Genomic DNA, 21597 nt, shown 5'->3' with positions numbered 1-21597 from the left:
AACAGAGGGGACGAAATTTTTCAAAGATGAGAGCTATTACTGAATTTCTGGACAAAGAAGTCCACTGGTATCATACTGGTGGATAAATGGTATGGAGGGAGTCCCAGCTTAGAGCTCATGCAGGCACTATGTTTGCAGCAGAGATAGAAGTGCTTTCTCCTTGCAATGGAGCAGGCAGCTCTGGAGGAGCGATTGGAGGCAGGCCAGAAGTGGAGGTGGCTGATTAAGGGACTGTCTGCAGAGCGCCTGTGTGGTTTGTCAGCTCTAGGATGAACTCAGGCAATTACTCTATGGATATTAGGCAGTTTGCCCTGGGGAAGGGGCTAGGGCTCCATATAAGGAATGACACCCGCAAGAAAGGGGCACAGAGCACTAACTTCTCTGCCCTTCCCTGCCCATACCCTAAAAAGTGGAGGGAGGGACAGCCACTTGACATGTGTGCAGAGTCCTAGGCCAGGCTTCATATTCAGGGGCGAGGCTTGTAGAGAAAGCAGTTTACTCAGAAGCAGAGGAGAGCCTCACCAGGCACCTGTATTACCAGCCTACTTGATTTTCGATAGGAACAGTCTACTGAAGAGCACAAGGCCATAGAGCAGCATAAAGCAGGAAAAGGAAGAATGAAAGAACAACTGTCATAAGAAGAAACAATTCAAGGAAAAGAATGAACATATTTTAAATTAGCTCCTCAAATTGAGGATATTTTGTCTGCAACACAAGAATGGGTCATGACAGGGGAGCAATCAGAAAAACAAAGAATTAATGAAAATTTAAAATGTGGTTGCCTCCACTAAAAGAGTTCAAAGAAAATACTGAGTAGGGACAGAATAGGGGAGGTATATAAGATCTGAATTCATCAACTTTCCTATCAGGATGTCAGTAGCCATTGCTTAATGTTGATAAATAATGAACTAGAAGCATGAACGCATCAGAGAGGCGTCAGTCAAAAGCGATCCTTTCTGGGGATTTGGTGCACTAAGGATGGGTTATACTTTTTATTTGAAACTCTTCTATACTTTCTGAATTTTTATTTTCAATTGCTTTTATTACTTTTAATAGAATTACTTGGTAAAACTCTGCTTTTTCATCTTAAGAGGAAGTAATCTTTTTGTTTCCATTTTACTAGGATATTGTCCTCTGTAATCTCTGTTTTGAAGGTGTTGATACGGTTAAAGGGACTGACAGGGCAGATTTAGTTCACAGTTTATCTACAGCAGATTATATCTGTACCAAAATAATTAGGGTTTTTTAGTATTTTTTCTTTTAACTAGTATCTTTTAAAAATAGATACCAACTCAGTTCTCTGTGTAGGCTCAATTAATACGGGCATTATGGAAAAGCTGAATCAAGTGTGCAAATGAGCTTTTTCAAGGTAATATCCATGTTTTCAGTATTGTACTCCTGGGAAGAGGATCAAAGCCTATAGGAAGGTCAGTGCTGGAAGCTTCTCTGAAGCGTTGTTGCTGGAGTGGAATAGTGGTTCCTGGACTGGACTCCTGAAACTCTGCTTGTCTTTGGAGGTAGTTATTGGGATCATGAGCTATTTTCAGTGGCTGTAGTAGTAACTCATTCTTGCTGTAAGGCTCTGATGGATATTTAATAAGGTTTTAATTTTAAAATGAGAAGATGAATCATTTTGAATTAATGCATCTTAGTAGATAAGAGCTTTCAATACCTGGAATCCACGGGGACAGAGCCATAAAAGATTCATAGGAGTACAGTGTCATGACATGTACCCAGGTCTTTTCCTCGTACTCAGATTCAGCACTCACTTCCTAACTCTTAGTTCTAGCAAAGAAACCTGGAGGTTAGAAACTAGAGATATGGTTGCAGAGAAAGTTTGAGAAATCCCATCTACCTAGTGCTTTCATATTATAATGAAATTTCCTATTTGGAAAGCAAAAAAAAAAAAAAAAATTTTCTAGGACAAACTACAGAAAGTAAAGATGCACACAGTCTTCTTGGCTGATGAAGCCATGTGGAAGACAGGATAAAAACTTTGATGGTTATGACTAATAGTTGTCCTGCATGTATGAAATAATTGATTGGGAGTTTCTTGCATGTCATAAATGCATAGTAGGTGCTTTCTTTGAAGTGGAGATGTGTTTGATTGTAAAATCAAGTTGGAATAAAAAAATAGTTACTTTGACTCTCAAAAATGTTATTTCTTCCTTTTTTTTCCTTCCAAGTTAGTCTAACGCTGAAAGCTATTAATTAAAAAGAGGATTATAGAAATAAGATTGCTTTGATTCAAGCCCCTGTGCCATTAATTGGTGGGAGTATTAGGCGTTTGTATTATTCAGAACTCTCTTGGTTACAAGTAACATAAACCCAGTCAAATTAGCTTAAGTTGGAAAAAATGATAATGAGATTCAGTAGCTTAAGGAATCAGAACCAGGAAGTTTAGTTGAGACCAAAGCTGTTTGTCTCCAGTGACCCCCTGAGCCTGTCTGGGTGCCACTCCATCCTTTGCAAACGCATTCCTCTCAAGGCTGGAATCATGGCTGCCCGTAGCTGTGGGTTTACAGCTTAACAGCTTCATGACGTAGGAAGAAAGATTCATTTTCCTACCCACTCCTGCCTCTCTCTCTCTCTCTCTATATATATATATACACACACACACACACACATATATATATATATATATTTTTTTTTTTTTTTAAAGGAAGGACTCCCAGAATTAGTCTGGCTAGGTCATGTGTCCATCCTGGACCAGTCACCATGGTAAAAGGAATGGGGTACCATAGCCCACTCTGACCTTCTGCCAGAGCTCTTTTATGGTCTAGGAATCAGTATCGGTTGTCAGGAAAAAAGATGCCAAACACAGTATCCACTTCTGCAGTGGAATAGATGTATGTCAAGATAAATTATTTTTTAAAGTATGTGTGTGTGTGCGCGTGTGTGTGTATGTGTGTGTGCGTGTGTGTGTATGCGTGTGTGTGTATATATATATTTATGTGTGTGCACGCGCATGCGTGCGCACACACGTTTCCTGAACCAGTTGCAAACAAGTTACATATGTCTGGCCTTTTTGTCCCTAATACATCAGTGTGTCTTTCCTAAGAGTAAGTCATTCTTCTATAACCATTGTCTAGTTAGTTATTCTTTTCGTTCCCTTATAACTACTAAGTAATCTGCAGGGAGACACTTTAAGATCATGCAAATATCCTGCTTCTCTTCACATCATTCTCCCTAGATTTAGCATCCCTTGATGATTCTGCACCATGCCCATCTTTTCTACATTGGTTACAAAGTGGTTTTTTTTGTTTGTCATTTTGGGTTTTTTTGAGACAGGGTCTTGCTCTGTCACCCAGGCTGGTGTGCAGTGGCACCATCATGACTCACTACAGCTTCGACCTTCTGGGCTCGATCAGTCCTCCCATCTTAGCCTCCCAGGTACCTGGCGTGCATCATCATGCCTGGCTGATTTTTTTTTTTTTCTTCCAATTTTTTTGTAGCGATGGGGTTTTTTTTTTTTTTTTTTTTGACAGAGTCTCGCTCTGTCGCCCAGGCTGGAGTGCAGTGGCCGGATCTCAGCTCACTGCAAGCTCCGCCTCCCAGGTTTACGCCATTCTCCTGCCTCAGCCTCCCGAGTAGCTGGGGCTACAGGTGCCCGCCACCTCGCCCGGCTAGTTTTTTATATTTTTGTAGTAGAGATGGGGCTTCACCATGTTAACCAGGATGGTCTCGATCTCCTGACCTCGTGATCCGCCCGTCTCGGCCTCCCAAAGTGCTGGGATTACAGGCTTGAGCCACGGCGCCCGGCCGAGATGGGGTTTCAATATGTTGCCAGTCTGGTCTTGAACTCCTGGCCTCAAGCCATCCTCCCGCCCCAGCCTACCAAAGTGCTGCTATTTCAGGCATGAGCCACTGCACCCAGCCTCAAAATGATTTTCTAACTCTACCACTTCCTTTACAGTTACCATTTGTGTTTTGTAGTGAACAAGAGCTCCCCTTTATCCCTTATTCATTATTTATGTATGTCTCATCGGTATAGATTCCTATTATTTTCAATGACTTATAATTCTTTACTGTCCTCAATTACTTTGGTGTTCAGATCGTCTCAGTTTTGGGCAACAAAAGCTCTTCGAGCTGACTTATTTCTCATTTTGACTTGCCATGTTTGTTTTTCTAAACACTCTCTTACTTTCTGACATAGCAGGGTGTTTTGGGCTCATCCTCTCTCTTCCCTGCTTTAGCCTTGGAATCAGCCATTTCTGTGAGAAGCTTCAGTATTAAACACCAAGATCTGAGTGTTAGGTGTACACATTGCTGATGGGGCATCTTTGCTCTTAGGCCCTTTCTGTTGTCAAAACTAGGGGGAAAATACATACAAACATGCACATATGAATATATGTACACATGTATATACATACATACTTATATCTACACACATACATGTATATATACATACACACATGCGCATATACATGCTTGTGTTCATACATGTTATGGAACTCATGAGTTCAACTGATGATGCCTGCAGTTGAGATTCATCTCACAGTATCTCCCTTGCCTTATAGCATTTCGTATTTGCCAGTTCCCAACATCAACACATTTACTCATTTGCTTAGTCCTATACCACATCTGAAATAGTTCAGAGCCACTTCACCATGGTAGTTTTTTTCTTAACTACCAAGAAAAAAAAGTTCAGAATTGGTTTGCTCTTCTTTCCCCTTCTCCCAGAAGTTGAGAGTATGTAGTCAAATGCTGTGTTCATCAGTTAATGGAAGCGGTTTTATTCTTTATGAGGTGCAGTTATATTACTTGTTTTAAACATACATGGATTCACTTGTTTCAGCTTGTTTTCATCTTTTAGTTTTTTGTGTTTTAGTATGTAGAACTTTAGCAGATTTCCTAAAGTCAGATCTGTGTACAAAGGTATACTCAGAGAAGTGTCACTCCCTCCTGTATCCCTGCTACCCCTTGTAGATAGATAGGCATTGTGGGTTTTTTTGTTTATCCTTCCTGTGTTTCTTTTTGTATTAGTAGATAGATGTGTACAGGTTTTTAAAATTTCCCTTTATTCTTACACAAAAGGTAGCATATTATACTCTTTTAACACTGCTTTTTTCACTTGATATATCTTTAGAAATCATTCCCTATCAGTTTGTAGAATTATTTCTTGTTTTTATAGCTGTCTAGTATTACATTGTATATATCCTAATTTATTCAGTCATTTATGTTTAGATAGGTAGTTTTCATTATTTTATAATTACCAAAAAATGTTGTAATAAATAACCTCATGAATATGTGTTTTTATATCGTGTGATATATCTTTAGATTACATTCCTGTAAATAGATTGCTGAGTCAAAGATTATATGCATATGCAGTTTTGTTAGATCCTATTTATCCTCTTTTTTTTTTTTTTTTTTTGAGACAAGGTCTCACTCTGACACCCAGGCTGGAGTACAGTGGCATGATGTCTGTTCACTGCAACCTCTGCCTTCCAGGCTCAAGCGATTCTCCCACCTCAACCTCTCAAGTAGCTGGGACCACAGGCCAATGCCACGATGCCCAGCTAATTTTTGTATTTTTTTGTAGAGACAGGGTTTCACCATATTGCCCAGGCTGGTCTCGAACTCCTGAGCTCAAGCGATCTGCCTGCCTGGGCCTCCCAAAGTGCTGTGATTACAGTCATGAGCCACCACACCTGGCCTATCCATTATTTTTGAAGAACCTGGAACTTCAAGGAGCAAACAAACATTCATGGGCCAAATCATCTGTAGGTATAGCAGTTTAGAGATTAAAATGTCTTCAACTGATAAAACTCTCAAGCGTAAGGTTTTTAAAACTTTTTCCAAAGAGCAGAAAGATACACCTTATCTAGTCTTCCTAGAGGATGAATTCAGATGATATTTTTCTTAATATCGTATTTGAAGATCCCATTTGTAAGCTTACAAGGAATCTTTTCTTCTTGATACTTGCCTTTATCAGAAGAGCTCCAGGAAGAATTTTTGGAACTTAAAATGGCTTCTCTTGCCAAAGGTAACCTCCAAAAAATCACTTTGAAGCTTTCCCGAGTAGAGTATCTTCTTATTTACCTGCAAATAAGGGAGCAAGTTTCAGCCAGTATTTTCCTATTTTACTGACAAATATTTGAGAAAGTATTCCCAGGCTACCTGAACCCCAGCTTATGGCTGGGAAAATCTAGTAGCGCCTCAGGCTTGTCTTGGAAAGTGCCTCACCATGACTCCTCCCTCCTTTCAACATTTAATGTGTTGCTTAAAATGCACACAAGTCTCCTAGTAAAAGTGTCATATTTTGAGGAAGTTCTATTTGTTAGTTATGATTTGGACTTGGTTTAGCTTCGAGTATGATGTTCCACAGTGAAGCACATGATTCTAGCATGTGGGCACGTGCGCGCACACACACATAATATTTAGAATGAAGATTAAACATTACAGACAAAGTGTTCTAATATAATGAAGTTACATTTAGTAAGTAGATGAAATTGATTTCAAATGCTGGGAAGAAAGATTTAAGATTTTACAGAAGATTCAAAGGCCACTGAGCATGTGACTATTAGGGTGACTTGGCATATTGTAAGCTTTCTTTAAATTTGTGTCAAAGAATTAAACCTTTTTCTAAGAGAGCTGTAAAAAACTATCAACATCTATGGATTTGTGAATTTTCTATATTTGGGTCATTGGAATGTTGCTGGTTTTTTAAACCATTATTTTGAGATTCAAATAACATTAAAGGATATTTGAAGTTTTTACATTTACTAAAAGGGAGACTGGGATTTTAGAAAAAAAGAGGCAAAATACATGATTTGGTGTGAAAAAGTAATACCCTGTGACTCAGCTGACCTGAGCATAAGCCTCTGCCCTGCTGCTGACTTTGGGACATTTGCTGCTTTTAAATCTCAGTTTTCAGCCGGGTGTGGTGGCTCAAGCCTGTAATCCCAGCACTTTGGGAGGCCAAGTCGGGCGGATCACAAGGTCAGGAGATTGAGACCATCCTGGCTAACCCGGTGAAACCCCGTCTCTACTAAAAAATACAAAAAAAAAAAACTAGCCGGGCGAGGTGGCGGGCGTCTATAGTCCCAGCTACTCGTGAGGCTGAGGCAGGAGGATGGCGTGAACCCGGGAGGCAGAGCTTGCAGTGAGCCGAGATCCGGCCACTGCACTCCAGCCTGGGCGACAGAGCGAGACTCTGTCTCAAAAAAAAAAAAAAATCTCAGTTTTCCTCATCTGGAATATAGGGATTGTTTGTCCTGGCTCCCTCTTGGGATTGGGATGAGACATGGAATTCACAAGTACTTTGTAGAATGTAATTTACTATGCAGTTTTCTTAATGAGGAGCCACAAAATTACTTCACGAGATAAAGACTCATGAAAATTTAGCATCTTTTAAAACTGTTTTACCTGAGTCTCCTCTTCTGAACTGGTAAGAAATAGAAGAACTTGTGCTTTTTCCCCTGCTTAAGGGTACAAGTCCCTTGTTAAAAATCTGTAATCCTTGAAAATGGCACGACCCCTTGAGTTTCAGTTCTTTAGGTTGGATCAAAATAGTTTTTTCGTTTGTTTGTTTTTTTTAACTTTTAAGTTCAGGGGTACAAGTGTAGTCTGTTACATAGGTAAACTTATGGTGGTTGGTTGTATAGATTATTTCATCCCCCAGGTATTAAGCCTAGTATCCATTAATTATTTTTCCTAATCCTCTACCTCCTCCCATCCTCCACCCTCCAAAAGGCCCTAGTGTGTGTCATTCCCCTGTGTGTGTCCATGTGTTCTCCTCATTTAGCTCCTACTTGTAAGTGAGAACATGCAGTATTTGTTTTTCTGTTCCTGTGTTTGTTTGCAAATAGCTTTCATCGTGAACTTTCCTGGTAGGTAGGCAAGCCAGTCTCCAGCCTGGGGAATAAAAGCTGGGCAGAGTTTGTGCTGACCTGGTTGGGGGCATGTGAAGGGTGAAGGGTATTCAAGAGGGAAGCAGACAGATTTAGCTATCAGCACTGGCTGGTTTGTGTCCTTGATCACCCCTCTGAACAAGGTCATCCAGTGTCCTTCTCTTCCCCATACTTTCTACTAAATCTCCTGATGGGAAGTACCAGTGTTGGCTCTTTCTTTGTCACCCACATTCTGTCACTTGCCAAGACTTCCTGGTTCTACTCCTGCTGGGCCTTTCAAAGCATTTCCGCCCTTGAAAGGCTTCATTCCTTCTTTCCTGGACCTGCTTTCATGGCCCTTTTCACGCAGAATGAAGTCTAAACTTTCTGGCCTGGTGCACCCTTGATTTTTCCTTTGAGCTGCATCACATGGTGCTTCTGTTCACTTGCCCTGTTATCCAGGCACACAACTAACTATCTTTTACTAAATATATCCAAAACACTGTTCTATTCCCCCAAGAATGCTATGATAATCACAGATGAGCACAGATTCCACTTGGGCTCAGATCTTGTCTCTGCCATTTACTAACCCTGTTGCCCTGGAAATCTAACTTAACCTCACCATGCCTCAGATTCCTCATGATAAAATGAGAATAAGAATACCATCTGCTGGCCAGGTGCGGTGGCTCACGCCTGTAATCCCAGCACTTTGGGAGGCCGAGACGGGCGGATCACAAGGTCAGGAGATCGAGACCATCCTAACACGGTGAAACCCTGTCTCTACTAAAAATACAAAAATTAGCCGGGCATGGTGGCTGGCGTCTGTAGTCCCAGCTACACGGGAGGCTGAGGCAGGAGAAAGGCATGAACCCAGGAGGCGGAGCTTGTAGTGAGTGGAGATTGCGCCACTGCACTCCAGCATGGGTGACAGAACAAGACTCCGTCTCAAAAAAAAAAAAAAAATACCCCCCAAAAAAAAGCCAGGCGTGGTGACGGATGCCTGTAATCCCAGCTACTGGTGAAGCTGAGGCAAGAGAATTAAACATGGGAGGTAGAGGTTGCAGTGAGCAGAGATCGCACCACTGAACCACATCCTGGGTGACAGTGCGAGACTCCGTCTTTAAAAAAAAAAAAAAAGAATACCATCTGCCTTACAGGGCTGTTGTGAAGAGCAAAGGCAATGTAAACGAATGTGCCAGCACGTAGTAATTATTATATAAAGTATTAGCTGCAATCATTAGTTATTGTTATTCCTACTACTGTCAGAATTGTGTTTTTATATGTACATATATATGTATCTCTGATGAAATGTATGTTCTCAAATCTCCCCAATCACAGTTAATCACAGCCATTCATTAATGCATCCATCTATCCGTTGCTTAAAAAACCATTTTAAAACTTGCTTAAATATTAATTGAATACTTACTATGTATAAGGCATAAGACCACTCACTCTGAGGAATACAAGCATAGTCAAGCACATACTGCCCTCTAGGAACTTCGAGTCTGGTAAGAGAGATCAGAGAAGTATAAAGTACTCACCTATCCAGCAAATATTTATTGAGCAACTGTAGAGGATCCAGGCACTGTATGTAGTTATGTGAATTCTGAGCCTGATATTGTAGTTAACAACTAATTCTGGTGAAAGATCATTTAAGCAAAGTATAGTTGAAGTGCTTTGGGAGTGTGGGAAAGAGATTTTACCACCTAGGAAGGCCAGGGAAGGCTTTTTGGAGAAAATGTTGCCATCTTAGCAGGGCCTTGCAGGGTGGATGGACTTGGCCCATCTCTGCCTCTCTGAGGAAGCATTCATGTACTGCCTTGGGCTGTGGTTGTAGGTGAACTGGAGGATTTTCATAATCATAAGCTCGTCAAGGGCAGAGGCAGTGTTCTCTTCATTTTTGAGTGCCTAGTGTTCACTCCAGGTCCAGCATGTACTCAGTAGAGGATGGTGACAGATTAGGGAGATGTCTCTTCCTAAGAAACTTAAAGGGAGATTGTAATTTGAAGATTCTTGGTATCTGTGAAGCAGTTGAACTTCCTAGAGAAGACATTTGTATAAACTAAAAGTGAAGTTTTTGGAGATGTTCATATTATTTCTTACATATTAATTGTAGCTATAATAGTCACGATGGGGTGTAATAAAGTGAATTCTGCGTTGATCCATGTAGATATTTCTTCCCATGTTTCTGTTCATTTCTGGGAAGAAACTCTTGTAGATTCCCCATTAAAGCCTGCCCTGGCCCTAGAATTCCAGGATGTGATTTCATGATGTTGATCACATGAGAAATCTTAGTTTTAAAAACTGCCCAACAGTTTTAATTCTGAATTTCTCCTTGTAGCAAGGAGCAAGGACCAACCCCAGTGGAGAAAAAGAAGAAAGGAAAAAGGAAAAGTGAAACTACAGTGGAGAGTTTAGAGCTGGATCAGGGCCTGACGAACCCATCTCTGCGGAGTCCTGAGGAGTCCACTGAGTCTACAGACAGCCAGGTACAGCTGTGACCGGGAGGCCTGTGGAGATTACAGCTGCTGGATGGGATCTGGCTCACACTGATCCTGTTGCTCCTCTATGCCTATCTCTAGCACACTCCCTAGCCCGATCAGTATACTAATGATATCCCAGTTTTCTAGTGGTGTTTGCCTCATTCCTGAAAAGTAGCAGGATATTAGGCTGCAGAAGGAGTTGATGTGGAAAACAAAGTTGTGAGCCAAGCTTGTAAGGCCTCTTTTGCCATGCAGGTAATGCATTTAGTGCTCAGAGTGCCAGGCCAGCCTGTACAAGATGCTGGGAAAGTCAGAAATGTATCCATTATGCCAACAAGTAAGGAAAGTTTGGCCAAACATGGAAACATGGAGTTGCCCATCTAAACCAGATTCCTAAAAATATGCCAAAGTGTGCCCGTGACAGTGTTAGGGATTTTCTGAGTTGAGAACCGCTCTTGAGCATGAAGGCTAATATTTGAAAGTGCTCTGTTTCCTCTGATATTCATAGCAATTTATCTGAGCCACGCTGCTGCAAGGCTCATTTAGAATAAGACTGACGTACTATACCTTCCAGGATCATCTGGACCTTCATGGGTTTCTCACTGCTCTTCCCTGTAGGAAAATGACAGCTAGTAATGTCATAGTATTAATAAGCAGCAGTGTCTGGTGTCAGAGCAGACTCCTCACTGCCTATAAACTGGGGCTGGTGGCTGTTAAGTGTCTAGATTGGCAGAGGAGCCAGGCACACTGAGTTGATGGAATTTGGCAGGGTATTAGGTGTTTGTAGAATGGTGATCTGTATGTGGTGTTGGGGAGAGGTTTTTATGTGGAATCCCTCATATAAAGTAAAACATCCTAGAGGCAACTTAGTGAAGAAGTGATAGGAACACAAGAGAGATGCTCAGGAGGTATCTTGTAGAAGAAAAGAGAGGTGGGATTTTGCTTTTGCTTTTGTTTTTTAAGATTTAAATATTTGAGAGTGAAATGGCTGGTAAATGGTTCCCTGAAGTGATTCTACTGTTGAGATATGATGAGTATGTAGAGATGAACTGTATGCTGTTCTGTTGGTGGAAAGCCACTGGGCTGTTTTGTTGTTGAATATTAAAAGGTACAGGCTTCTTAATTAGAGATGAATCCTTAGATTATCACAATCAAGGTGACTTAGGAACCTTGTTTTGTCACACTTAAGATGTCTCCCTGCATTTCAAGAAGCATTACGAGATTCTCAAAGTAAAACCAAAAAATTGATACTAACTAGTTTTCTAACTACATTTTTAGAAGTACACAGTAAGGATGGTGAATTTAAGCAAAAACAATAAAAAACTGTCGTCATGTCATAAAATCTGTGCTTCCAGCAAGTGCTGGAAGGGACCCAAAAGATGATAGAGTTCAGCTCCCATCCTTGTTTTATTGGAGGAAAAGTGGATTCTGAAAGGGGGGAAGTCACTACCGTTGATCAACAGAACACGTCTTACTGGACAGTGAGACATTACCCCTTCTTTTTAGTGGATCATGGCAATTTGGAGATTGAGCTTTTGTTCTGTCCCCTACTCCGCTAGATCCCATTTTGACTGAATTTAGTCCTTAAAAGAGTTGTCTTTAAGAAAGATTTCTTTTGTAAGGCAAGAAAGCTCTCCTTGGCTTATTAGTAAATGTAGATGAGGGTCTTCTTATGTAGGCTGTTGTCTTTCACTCAGAGAGTTTCTCTGACGGGTGTGTTTGCCCTGCAGAAACGACGCTCGGGAAGGCAAGTAAAGCGCAGAAAATACAATGAGGACCTGGACTTCAAAGTGGTGGATGATGATGGGGAAACAATTGCTGTTCTTGGAGCTGGTCGAACGTCTGCACTCTCAGCTTCTACACTGGCCTGGCAGGCGGAGGTATGGCCTTTGCATGAGGGTACTGAGTTTGGCTGGACAGTCATTTTGACCTAGATGACAGAGTTGTTTCTTGGCCCTTTGCTAAAGCATAAGTCAGATCATTTTAACTGCTGCTTGTAGCCTTCAAATAACTTCTTGTTGCACTGGGAATAACATTCAGACTCCTTACTGTGCTCAGCAGGACCCTCTACATCACACTCTCGCCTTGTTTCACCAAATTCTTCATTTTTTTAGATAAACAATTTTTCCCTGTCCCGTTACTCTCCAGCCAAAAGACTGACTGTCTTTTAATGCATTGAACTAACAGTCCTTTTCCACCTGTAGACCTTTGCCTCTGTTCTTCCTTCTGCTTGGAATGCTTTACATGACTGGTTTATCAGTTTTGCCTAAAATGTTATCTCCTTAGAGAGATCCTTCTTGACTCTTTTATCTAAAGTAGATTCCTGCCCCTCATCCCAATGATGTTCTATTTCAGCCCCTTGTATGCTTCCTTAAAGCACTTACCACAACACAAATTGCATTTGAATGTATCTGATCTCTGATGTTGTTTTATTTGTCTCTCATTAAAAATGTGAAAGTCTTGGCCAGGCGTGGTGGCTTACACCTGTAATCCCAGCACTTTGGGGGGTCTGAGGCAGGTGGATCACTTGAGGCCAGGAGTTCGAGATCAACATGGGCAACATGGCAAAACCCCGTCTCTACAAAAAAAAAAATACAAAAATTAGCTGGGCATGGTGGTGCAGGCCTGTAATCCCAGCTACTTGGGAGATTGAGGCACAAGAATCACTTGAACCTGGGAAGCAGAGGTTGCAGTGAGCTAAGATCGCATCATTACACTCCAGCCTGGGTGACAGAGCAAGACACTGTCTCAAAAAAAAAAAAAAAGAATGTAAAAGTCTTTTGTGTAATAAATAGCTGTTAAGTGGGTGAGATCAAATGAACTAGTAATTACAGTTGGAACTCGGAACTCTGATTCAACAGGCTTGTATTGCGAGTCTAGATGTGCTGGGTACAGAGGCTGCACGGAAGCAAGACTGGTCAGATGTATAGGAAGACAAGGACTTAGGAGGAACTTTTCCAGCATGAACTTTATAAAGCCCCAGAAACTGAATGGCACCACAAGCTGTGATATGACAAATGGATAATCTTGGCTGGATGCTGGGGTGTAATTTGAGGGGTGGTGAGAGAGGAGGACTGAGAGATAGGAGCAGTCACAGTGTGAAGGGCCTTGAATATCACCTAAGGAATTTTGTTTTTATCATGCAGATTGGACAAGGGATAGGAGGCACTGATGTGTTGAAGCAGAGGAGTAGGACCACTCTATTTGCATTTTAGCAGTTTCTGTTGGCAGCAGTGTCAAGAAAGAAGATGATAGTATTAGCACTTGATACAGAGGCACTAGAAAGGAGAGAAGGGTTAAATGTTGAAAAGAAGGAGATCTGTGCCAAGGAGCTTATAGAGAAGAAGTGAAAAGCAAGACAAGAAGCAGGCTGTGCATGTAGGAGGGGCGTTATTGCCAAGAGCACATTCTGGGACATGGCTGTCTGTTGTTATGGAGTCAACTGTTGCTGACTTGGCAGAATTCACACTCTGTATGGAGTGGTAGCATCACAAATACCTGTCATTCCTCCTGGATGCTAGTGTATCTTATGGAAGCTGATAATACTTTATCTTCCTTGACTACCTTGCCTCCAACTTAAACCATTTTCATATAATTCCACATATTCTTTCACTCTATGTTTGCATAGAAAGTAGCAGGGAGCAGGGACTATTGTCCCTGTTTTAACAATGAAGAAACTGAAGCCCAGAACGATCCAGGTCAGAGTTACATAGCAGCAATTAATCAGTGACTAGCATGTAAGAGTTGATTTCATGTCTCTGCTAAGGGTTATCCAACTAATGAATGTAACAGTAGGAATAATAATTTGATGTATTGTCACTATAATACTTTTCAAGCAAATATTAAAATTTAAAAATAGCCCTTGCAAGACTGCCATGAGGTGATAGAATTGTATTGCTTTGTAATGGGGTTTTCATTCCTTGGGGATGTTATGGTTGGTTTGGTAGTTAAAACACTATACGGAATTTGATTTTCTCCTAGTAGCCATTTAGCCTAAGCCATTAACCATATTTCAGATGTTGTTATGACTTCTCCCCTGGCACCTGAAGGGCAGCAGTAGCTGATCTAACTAACAGAAATAGTTCAGGAAATGTTGGGTATCTTATTAAGACTCTTTTTTTTCTTCTAAGGATATAGCAAAGAGAGGGTTTATATATGGAGAAACATAAATTAGAATCTGAATTACATCTCAAAAAAATTTACCAAATTTAAGGAAGAGAGAGGCCTGATTCATGGTTTTGGCTTTGGCATTCAGAGAAGTGCGACCATGTGGGGCTGGCCTCTGAGCCAAGGCCTGGCCTAGCATGCAGGGCAGGCCACACAGCCAGTGAGGGGACTGGAGAGATCGGCTTACCGAGTGATTTTCAAAATTGGTGCTCTGTAGAGTCCTAGTTGCTGCAGAACCAAAACAGCTCCACTTAAAACTGTTTTTACATACTGGGCTTCCTGAGGAAGTTTGAACAAAGATTTCCCACACTAACGAAAAGCCTGAAAGCCTTGAATCTCATCTAGGATTCCAGGCAATCTCAAGGCACATCCAGTGGCACAGAAAATCACTGAAGAAGAGGAAGCTTTTTCCTATATCCTTCTCCCGGAGCCCTCTGGGTGGGTGTCTGCCTGCCTGCTAGCTTTAGCTCGGGGCAGAGAAGGGGCTGGAGTCAGCACCAGAATGGCCCCACTGCCATCTCTCTGCAGATCTGTGCAGTATCTTCTCAGCATGCTCAACCCACTTCTGTGACTGCTGGCCCTTGTCCCAGCCCCAGATCACAACCTCAGCATTGGTTACCAAGTGGTGAGTTGCTAAAACATCTTTACACACGACTCACTTTAGCTCAGGAATGGCATATTATCACAGCTGTGCTTTGGACTCTGTAGCACAATCCCGAGCTTGGGATTCAGGGGTAGAAAAGTTTCCATCCTAAATGTGACTCTTTATTTTCTTATTCTTTGTCAAACTCATTTCGGTGTCTGAAACACAAACAAACTTTTAGAGTTCTGTGGTGTATTTTATTTACAATGTATAGACTGTTGGCAAGGCTGTCTCAGTTTTTGCCTCCTGCAATTTGGGTGGTTTGTGTGATTTTGTCTTTTGGAACAGAAGGACTTGAATTTGAATAAGGCTTTGGCTCGTGGTTTTCTCCTGTGCTGTGCTCTGTGTCTGCGTACAGCGCACTCTTCTTTGATAGGCCTTTTTCTATACCTGGCAGGCTGAGCTCAGTTGTTTCCTCCTCCCGAAAGTGCCTTCCTCCTCCGAGCTGGGGATAAGTGCCCCTCCCCTTTACTCTTAGTGCACTCTAATATGTTTAACTGTCCTTGTCCTTTGGACACCTGCCAAATTTTTTGTTTCCTTCTTCTAAACCATGAGTTATGTTAGTGTAGGATTTGTATCTTTTTTTGTCCTATGTGCCTCTCAGGTAGGAGAGTTTCAATAAAATAAAATTTACATTTACTCCCAGGAACTATTCAGATGAAGTGGCACCTTCCATCCTCTGCTCGATAATGTTTTTCATTATTGTAATTATTATTCCCTAAGTCTAAATTCAGCTGGGACCCTTGTACCACTTATTCATAGCCTGTGATGGTCCTGATTTTCAGTGCCTCTGCCATACTGTTTTGATGATCACTCCTGATTGTTCCCCAGTCAGATTGCAGAGTTTTGCAAAAACAGGCATCACTTTTTAATTTATTGTAATTTTTCTTAGCATAGGTAGAACTTTATATTTCTGCTGGTTGGTAGCTAATATAAAGACCTATTAGTTGAACTTATCAAATACTTATTCAGTGAGTGAATAAATATGTTTAAAACTCATTATGGTATGAAACTGGTAATGATTTGTTTAAACCTCAACTGCTTTAAAACTCAAACTGGTATGATTTGTTTAAACCTCTGTATTAGAAAGGAAAGAGATTTTTCTTTTCTTCCAGGCTCTTGTTTCCTCCATTTCCGTATACTGGCACTTTTTCCTCACTGGTATTCATCTCTGTCTCACTTAAACCCTCAGACAGGCCTCTTTTCTGAGGCTCCTTGCTGCTATTTGGCATTGCCGTAGCTTCATGCCAGCGTGTGTGACTCGGTGCAGAAGTGTCCGTTAGGGCCCTTCATCATAAGGCTCCTATCAGCTTTGCCTGGGTGGGTAATTTCTTGAGTCTTCCCATTTCTTCACTGGGTACAACCACCAATTCCCACACTGTCTTTAGGTTGTTTCCTGTATTTGTTTCCTCTTGGTTTCTGCTGCCACCCCCTGTGCTGAGCCCAGTGTACAATTTACTGCAGCACACACTTCTGTAGTTTGCCTGCCACTATTCTCTGCTCTCCCCAGTCGGATACCAGACTAACTTTCCGAAAATATCAGGGAATTGCTGGTATTTCTCAGTCTCCTGCTCACGAAATCCAAGGTGGTTACTTTTTAACTCCCTTATTAGATCAAAACTCCTGTGTTTTCTTTTCTTTTCTTTTTTTTTTTTTAAGATGTGGCCACACACTACCTGTTTACTCTCATTCCTACTCCTCATTTTGTGTAATGCTTTCAGTCTAATAAGGCAGGTTACTTAGCATGCATTCTAGATATGCATCATACATCCTGTAAGATTGTTCTTTCATCTCTCATTTCATCTTACCTTTCTCTTTGCTGTCCTCTTTTATGAGCCAGTGTTCTTTAGGGCCCAACTAAAACCTCACCTATGCTGTGAAATCCATGCTGTTTTCACTTTCTGAACTCTCATTGGACTGTAGTTACTGTTTGACCAATTAGCATTTACCCTGGGATATTTCTAAGACAGATATGTTTATTTTGTCTTCCCTGAATGAGTGTAATCCCCTTGAAATTGGACATAAAGCTTGATACTGGTTTTGTATATTCCGTGGCACTTGATAAATACTGTGGTTTCAAACCTGATTTGCTTCTTGTTATGCTCCCTCCTTATGGTTTGCTAAATAGAGGTAAGAGAGGTAGTTGGTTGAGGTTGAAGGTAAATAGGGTTAAAAGTTTTTGAAAATTTTCCCTAAGGATAAAATATTAAGATTATATAAATCTCTGACATAAAAAGTGTATGAATTAAAATGGTCTTCTTTGAAGGATAATTTAAGGAAATTCCAAGCAGTTGAGAACAGATGGTTGTTATGGAAGTGTGTCTGGCAAGCAGATTTAGTTTATATCTGTGTGTATCTGTATACACTGAGTGTTTATACACACATGATCGTACTTATGCACAATCTCTGTTCAGAAAAAAAAAAAAAAGATTCTGATTTTCCAGTTTCCTTCCTACTTCGATATGTATTTCGGAAATGCTGCTCCCTTTTCATTTCATTAGGATAAAATAAAAACCTGTTTTCCATATTTGGATGATCACTATTGATTCTTTAACATGAGTGCTTACCCTCTCTTTTTTAACAGTGCCAAAAAAAAAATTGAAATTTTATTTCAAACTCCTTAATTTTCACTTGAAAATTTCCTATAATGAAAAGTGTTTAAACCCTGACTTCTTTTAATATTCAAAGTCCTGTGCTTTCTTCATCCATGCATTAAAGTTTCTTTAGATTTGGTCCTAGTTAAATATTCTGAATTGTAATCAAATTCCTATCATCAGAAACCATTTTTATTCTTCATGGTAGGTAGAATAAGAAAATATTTGAAGCAATCTAGTAGTAAGGAAGAGAACTTTGTTCCTTTCAGTGTGTGTGTACATGTGTGGATGCTTGCTTGCTAGTCTGGGGTATACAGACTTAGGAGCAGGTGGGGAAAGTAGTCAGCAGTCGTGAAAGTTTACTGCTTGCCCACAGATATAACTCATATGTCACATCATTTCCAGAGCCTCTTCTAATTCGCCCAAGTGCTCTGGCTTCTGTATTCTCATAGTACTTGCTTTTTACTACTGTTACCATGTTCTATTGCAAAATCTCCTAACATTATTTATTCAGAAATATTTATTGAGCACCTACTGTATGCCAAGGACTGTCTAATTTCTGGAAATAACACCAGGGAACAAAAGAGACAGAAATTCCTGCCCTCGTGGAAAAGCCTGCAACAAATTCACAACTGGTCTCTCCTTCCAACATTTGCCACATTTTGAACCTACATGGCATGGGAGGCCAAAGGACCTAGGTCAGAACTTCCAAAGAGTAGAAGTAAATAGGGAGAGGCTATTAATAAACCTTAAATAAGAAAATTACCTAGTACATCAATGGCAGTAAATGCCATTCTAAAAATATATTAGAATAAGGGTGATGCAGAATTCAGGGTGAGGATTGCAATTTTAAATAGGGTGGTCAGAGTTGCCTTCACTAAAAGTATAATATTTGAGCGAATAATAGAAGGAGGTAAAGGAGAGAGGGAGTTGTGCAGGGCAGAAGAACATCTTAGACAGAGGGAATAGTCTGTACAAAGTCCTGAGATAGAGGCATGCATGGTATGCATGAAGAATAGACAAGGATAACTGAACCATAACAGATGAGGTAGGAGGGTGGGCATGGACCCTATAGGATTTGTAGACATTGGAAGATGTTTAGTTTTACTTTGAGTTAAAAGAGAAGCCTTTTAAGCAGTGTAAGCAGAGGAATAGCTTAACAAAAAAGGTCATTCTGGATGTTATGCTGAGAATAGACTAGTGGGGCAAGAACAGAAGCAGGGAGACAAGTTAGGATACTCTTGAGAATAATCTGGGTGAGAAATGAAGGTGGTACAGACCAGGTTAGAAGCAATGGAGATGGTGAAAAATAGGCTGGGTTTTGGACATATTTTGAAGATAGAGCCAACAAGATTTCTAGGCCAATCAGATATGGTGTATGGAAAGGAAAGAGAAGAGTCAAGGATTACACCAAGTTTTTTTGTTTGAGTACCTGAAAGCATAGTTTACTCTAACTCAGGTGGGAGAAGACTGTAGGTAGGAGGGGTAGGAAAGAGGGGTTGGATAGGAGTTTAGTGTATGGATATTTTAAATTTGAAATACCTCTGAGATACTCAAGTGGAGATGGCGTATAGGAATTACATATATAAGGCTATTGCCAGGGGAGAGGTTCTGAGCTGGATGATGCCTGTATTTAAAACCCTGAGACTGAGTGAGATCACCAAGACAATGAATACAGATAGAAAAGAGAAGAAACCCAAAAACTAGGCCCTAGACTGCTCCAGTAATGAGAGTTAATATTGGAAAAAATATATATATAAATTGCAAAAAGCTCTTTTTAAAGGCATCATATAGCTGTGGAAGCAACGAGAATGAGATGAACTAAAATATCAGACAGTAAGGCTCATCCCTAGGTGGGCTGATGATGACTGGCTGTTTTCTTCTCTGGAGACATTTCCCAGTTCTGGGAGTGGGCTGAGGGTCAGGTTTGGCCCAAACAAAAGAGACTGTTCTGGGTAGAAGAGAAACCATCTGACGCTACTGGGGATTGAATATACAGGGCTGGTGGAATGTTTGGAAACTAAAGAAATCCCCAAAGCAAGGGGATTTCCTCAAGAGACTTCTACTGAATTCTGGGGTATCCCAGGAAGCTAGGAGTTCAGCCAGAAGGCAGATTGAAATTTCATAGTCGCCTGGTACTTAGGAGACAAAAAAATCACTAAAGGAATGGACCTACCACAGAATACTGACTCTCGCTTAAGGTGTTTATCGGACTTTTAACCTGCGTGGGGCAGAAGACTAAAACACTAAGCTCAAAACCTCCATAGAGCATGTTTCAGGGCTCAAGAGAAAAAAGACCTGCCACTCTCACTCAGTGACCCTGGATACTCATGTTCCAAAAACAGTAAAATAAGAGGTGGATTGAATCTTAAAACAGTAACTCAGTCCTAACCCAACTCAGTCTCTGACTGGATCAAAGGGACCATCCACTCGCCCTGGTTGTCTAAGAGAAAATGGGAAATACTTGTAGTACAAAATACTGTTTGGAGCTGCCACAATTCATTTATCCACAGTGTCCAACATAAAATAAAAAATATTAGGCATTCAAAGAGGCTGGAAAAGGTGGCTAAAAATTAAGAGAATAATTATATAATAGAAGCAGACCCCAGGTGACCCAGAAAATAGAGGGGGCCAGCACAGTGGCTCATGCCTATAACCCCAGCACTTTCGGAGGCCAAGGCTGGAGTATCACTTGTAGTACTTAGATACTGTTCGAAGCCAACCTGGGCAACATGGCAAATATCCACAGTGTCTCTACAAAAAATAGAAAAATTAGCTGGGTGTGGTGGCTTGCACCTCTAGTCTCAGCTACTTGCAAGTCTGAGGCTGGAGAATCATTTGAGCCTGGGAAGTGGAGGTTTTAGTGAGGTGAGATCGCTCCATTGCACTCTTCAGCCTGGGTGACAGAGTGAGATCCTGTTTTAAAAAAAAAAAATAGAGGAAAAGATGGATAAGGTGAATTTTAAAGTGAAAACTTCCAACAGAGAATTAAATCTATAAAGAGAATCAGGTAACAGTGTAGAACGAAAAATCCAGTTTATAAAATTCAAGACCAAGTGGATGGGTTTATAAGTAAATTAGATGCAGCAGAAGAGAAGATGAGTGAATATGAAGACAGATCAATGGAAAATTTCTAAAGCACATAGAGGAAAAAGAATGAATCAAACAGAGCAAAAGGTAAAAGCATGAGAGAGAGAGACAAGTGGGGTGCAGTTAAAAGTTCTAATGTATTTCTTTCTTTTTTTTTTTTTGAGACAGAGTCTCACTCTATCACCCAAGCTGGAGTGCAGTGCTACTATCTCAGCTCACTGCAACCTCTGCCTCCTGGGTTCAAGCAATTCTCTTTCCTCAGCCTCCTAAGTAGATGGGATTACAGGTGTGCACCACCATGCCCAGCTAATTTTTGTATTTTTAGTAGAGATGGGGCTTCACTGTGTTGGCAAGGCTGGTCTCAAACTCCTGACGTCAGGTGATCCACCCACTTCGGCCTCCCAAAGTGTTGGGATTACACGTGTGAGCCACTGCACCCAGCCGAAAGTTCTAAGTATTTCTGATTGGAGTCCTAGGGATAGAGGAGATTGGAGCAGAGCAGCATTTGAAGATATAACTAATGACCAAGAATTCCTAAACTGATGGAAGATATCAACCAGTAGATTCAAAAGCAGATAACTCTGAAGCAGGAAAAATACAGAAAAAGAAAACCATACTTAGGCATATCTTAAACTGTAAAAACCAAAGACTGAGAGAACATTTAAAAGCCGCAAGAGAAAATCTGATGGATAATATTGTATTAAGTAGTACAATATTGAATGCATTCTTTCCTGAATTTGGGAGTAAGAAAAATACTTCACTGTCATAATTTATACTCAGAAATACAA

The 21597-nt window shown here is 40.8% G+C and overlaps 1 protein-coding gene across 6 annotated transcripts in view; it reads left to right on the top strand.

Annotated features, from left to right (window-relative positions):
* Nucleotides 1–21597, top strand: part of CHD6 (chromodomain helicase DNA binding protein 6) — a 221366-nt gene that overhangs the window by 96628 nt on the left and 103141 nt on the right. For all 6 annotated transcript variants that reach the window (XM_031656781.1, XM_017944807.3, XM_003904734.5 and 3 more), the window contains 2 exons: nt 10174–10321; nt 12046–12195. In XM_031656781.1, coding sequence (XP_031512641.1) covers nt 10174–10321; nt 12046–12195 — 298 coding nt within the window. The remainder of the gene's footprint in view (nt 1–10173; nt 10322–12045; nt 12196–21597) is intronic.

The sequence above is a fragment of the Papio anubis genome, chromosome 16 (genome assembly GCF_008728515.1).
Source record: "Papio anubis isolate 15944 chromosome 16, Panubis1.0, whole genome shotgun sequence".
Classification (NCBI taxonomy): Eukaryota; Metazoa; Chordata; class Mammalia; order Primates; family Cercopithecidae; genus Papio; species Papio anubis.
This window is presented reverse-complemented; position numbering and strand designations above follow the sequence as displayed.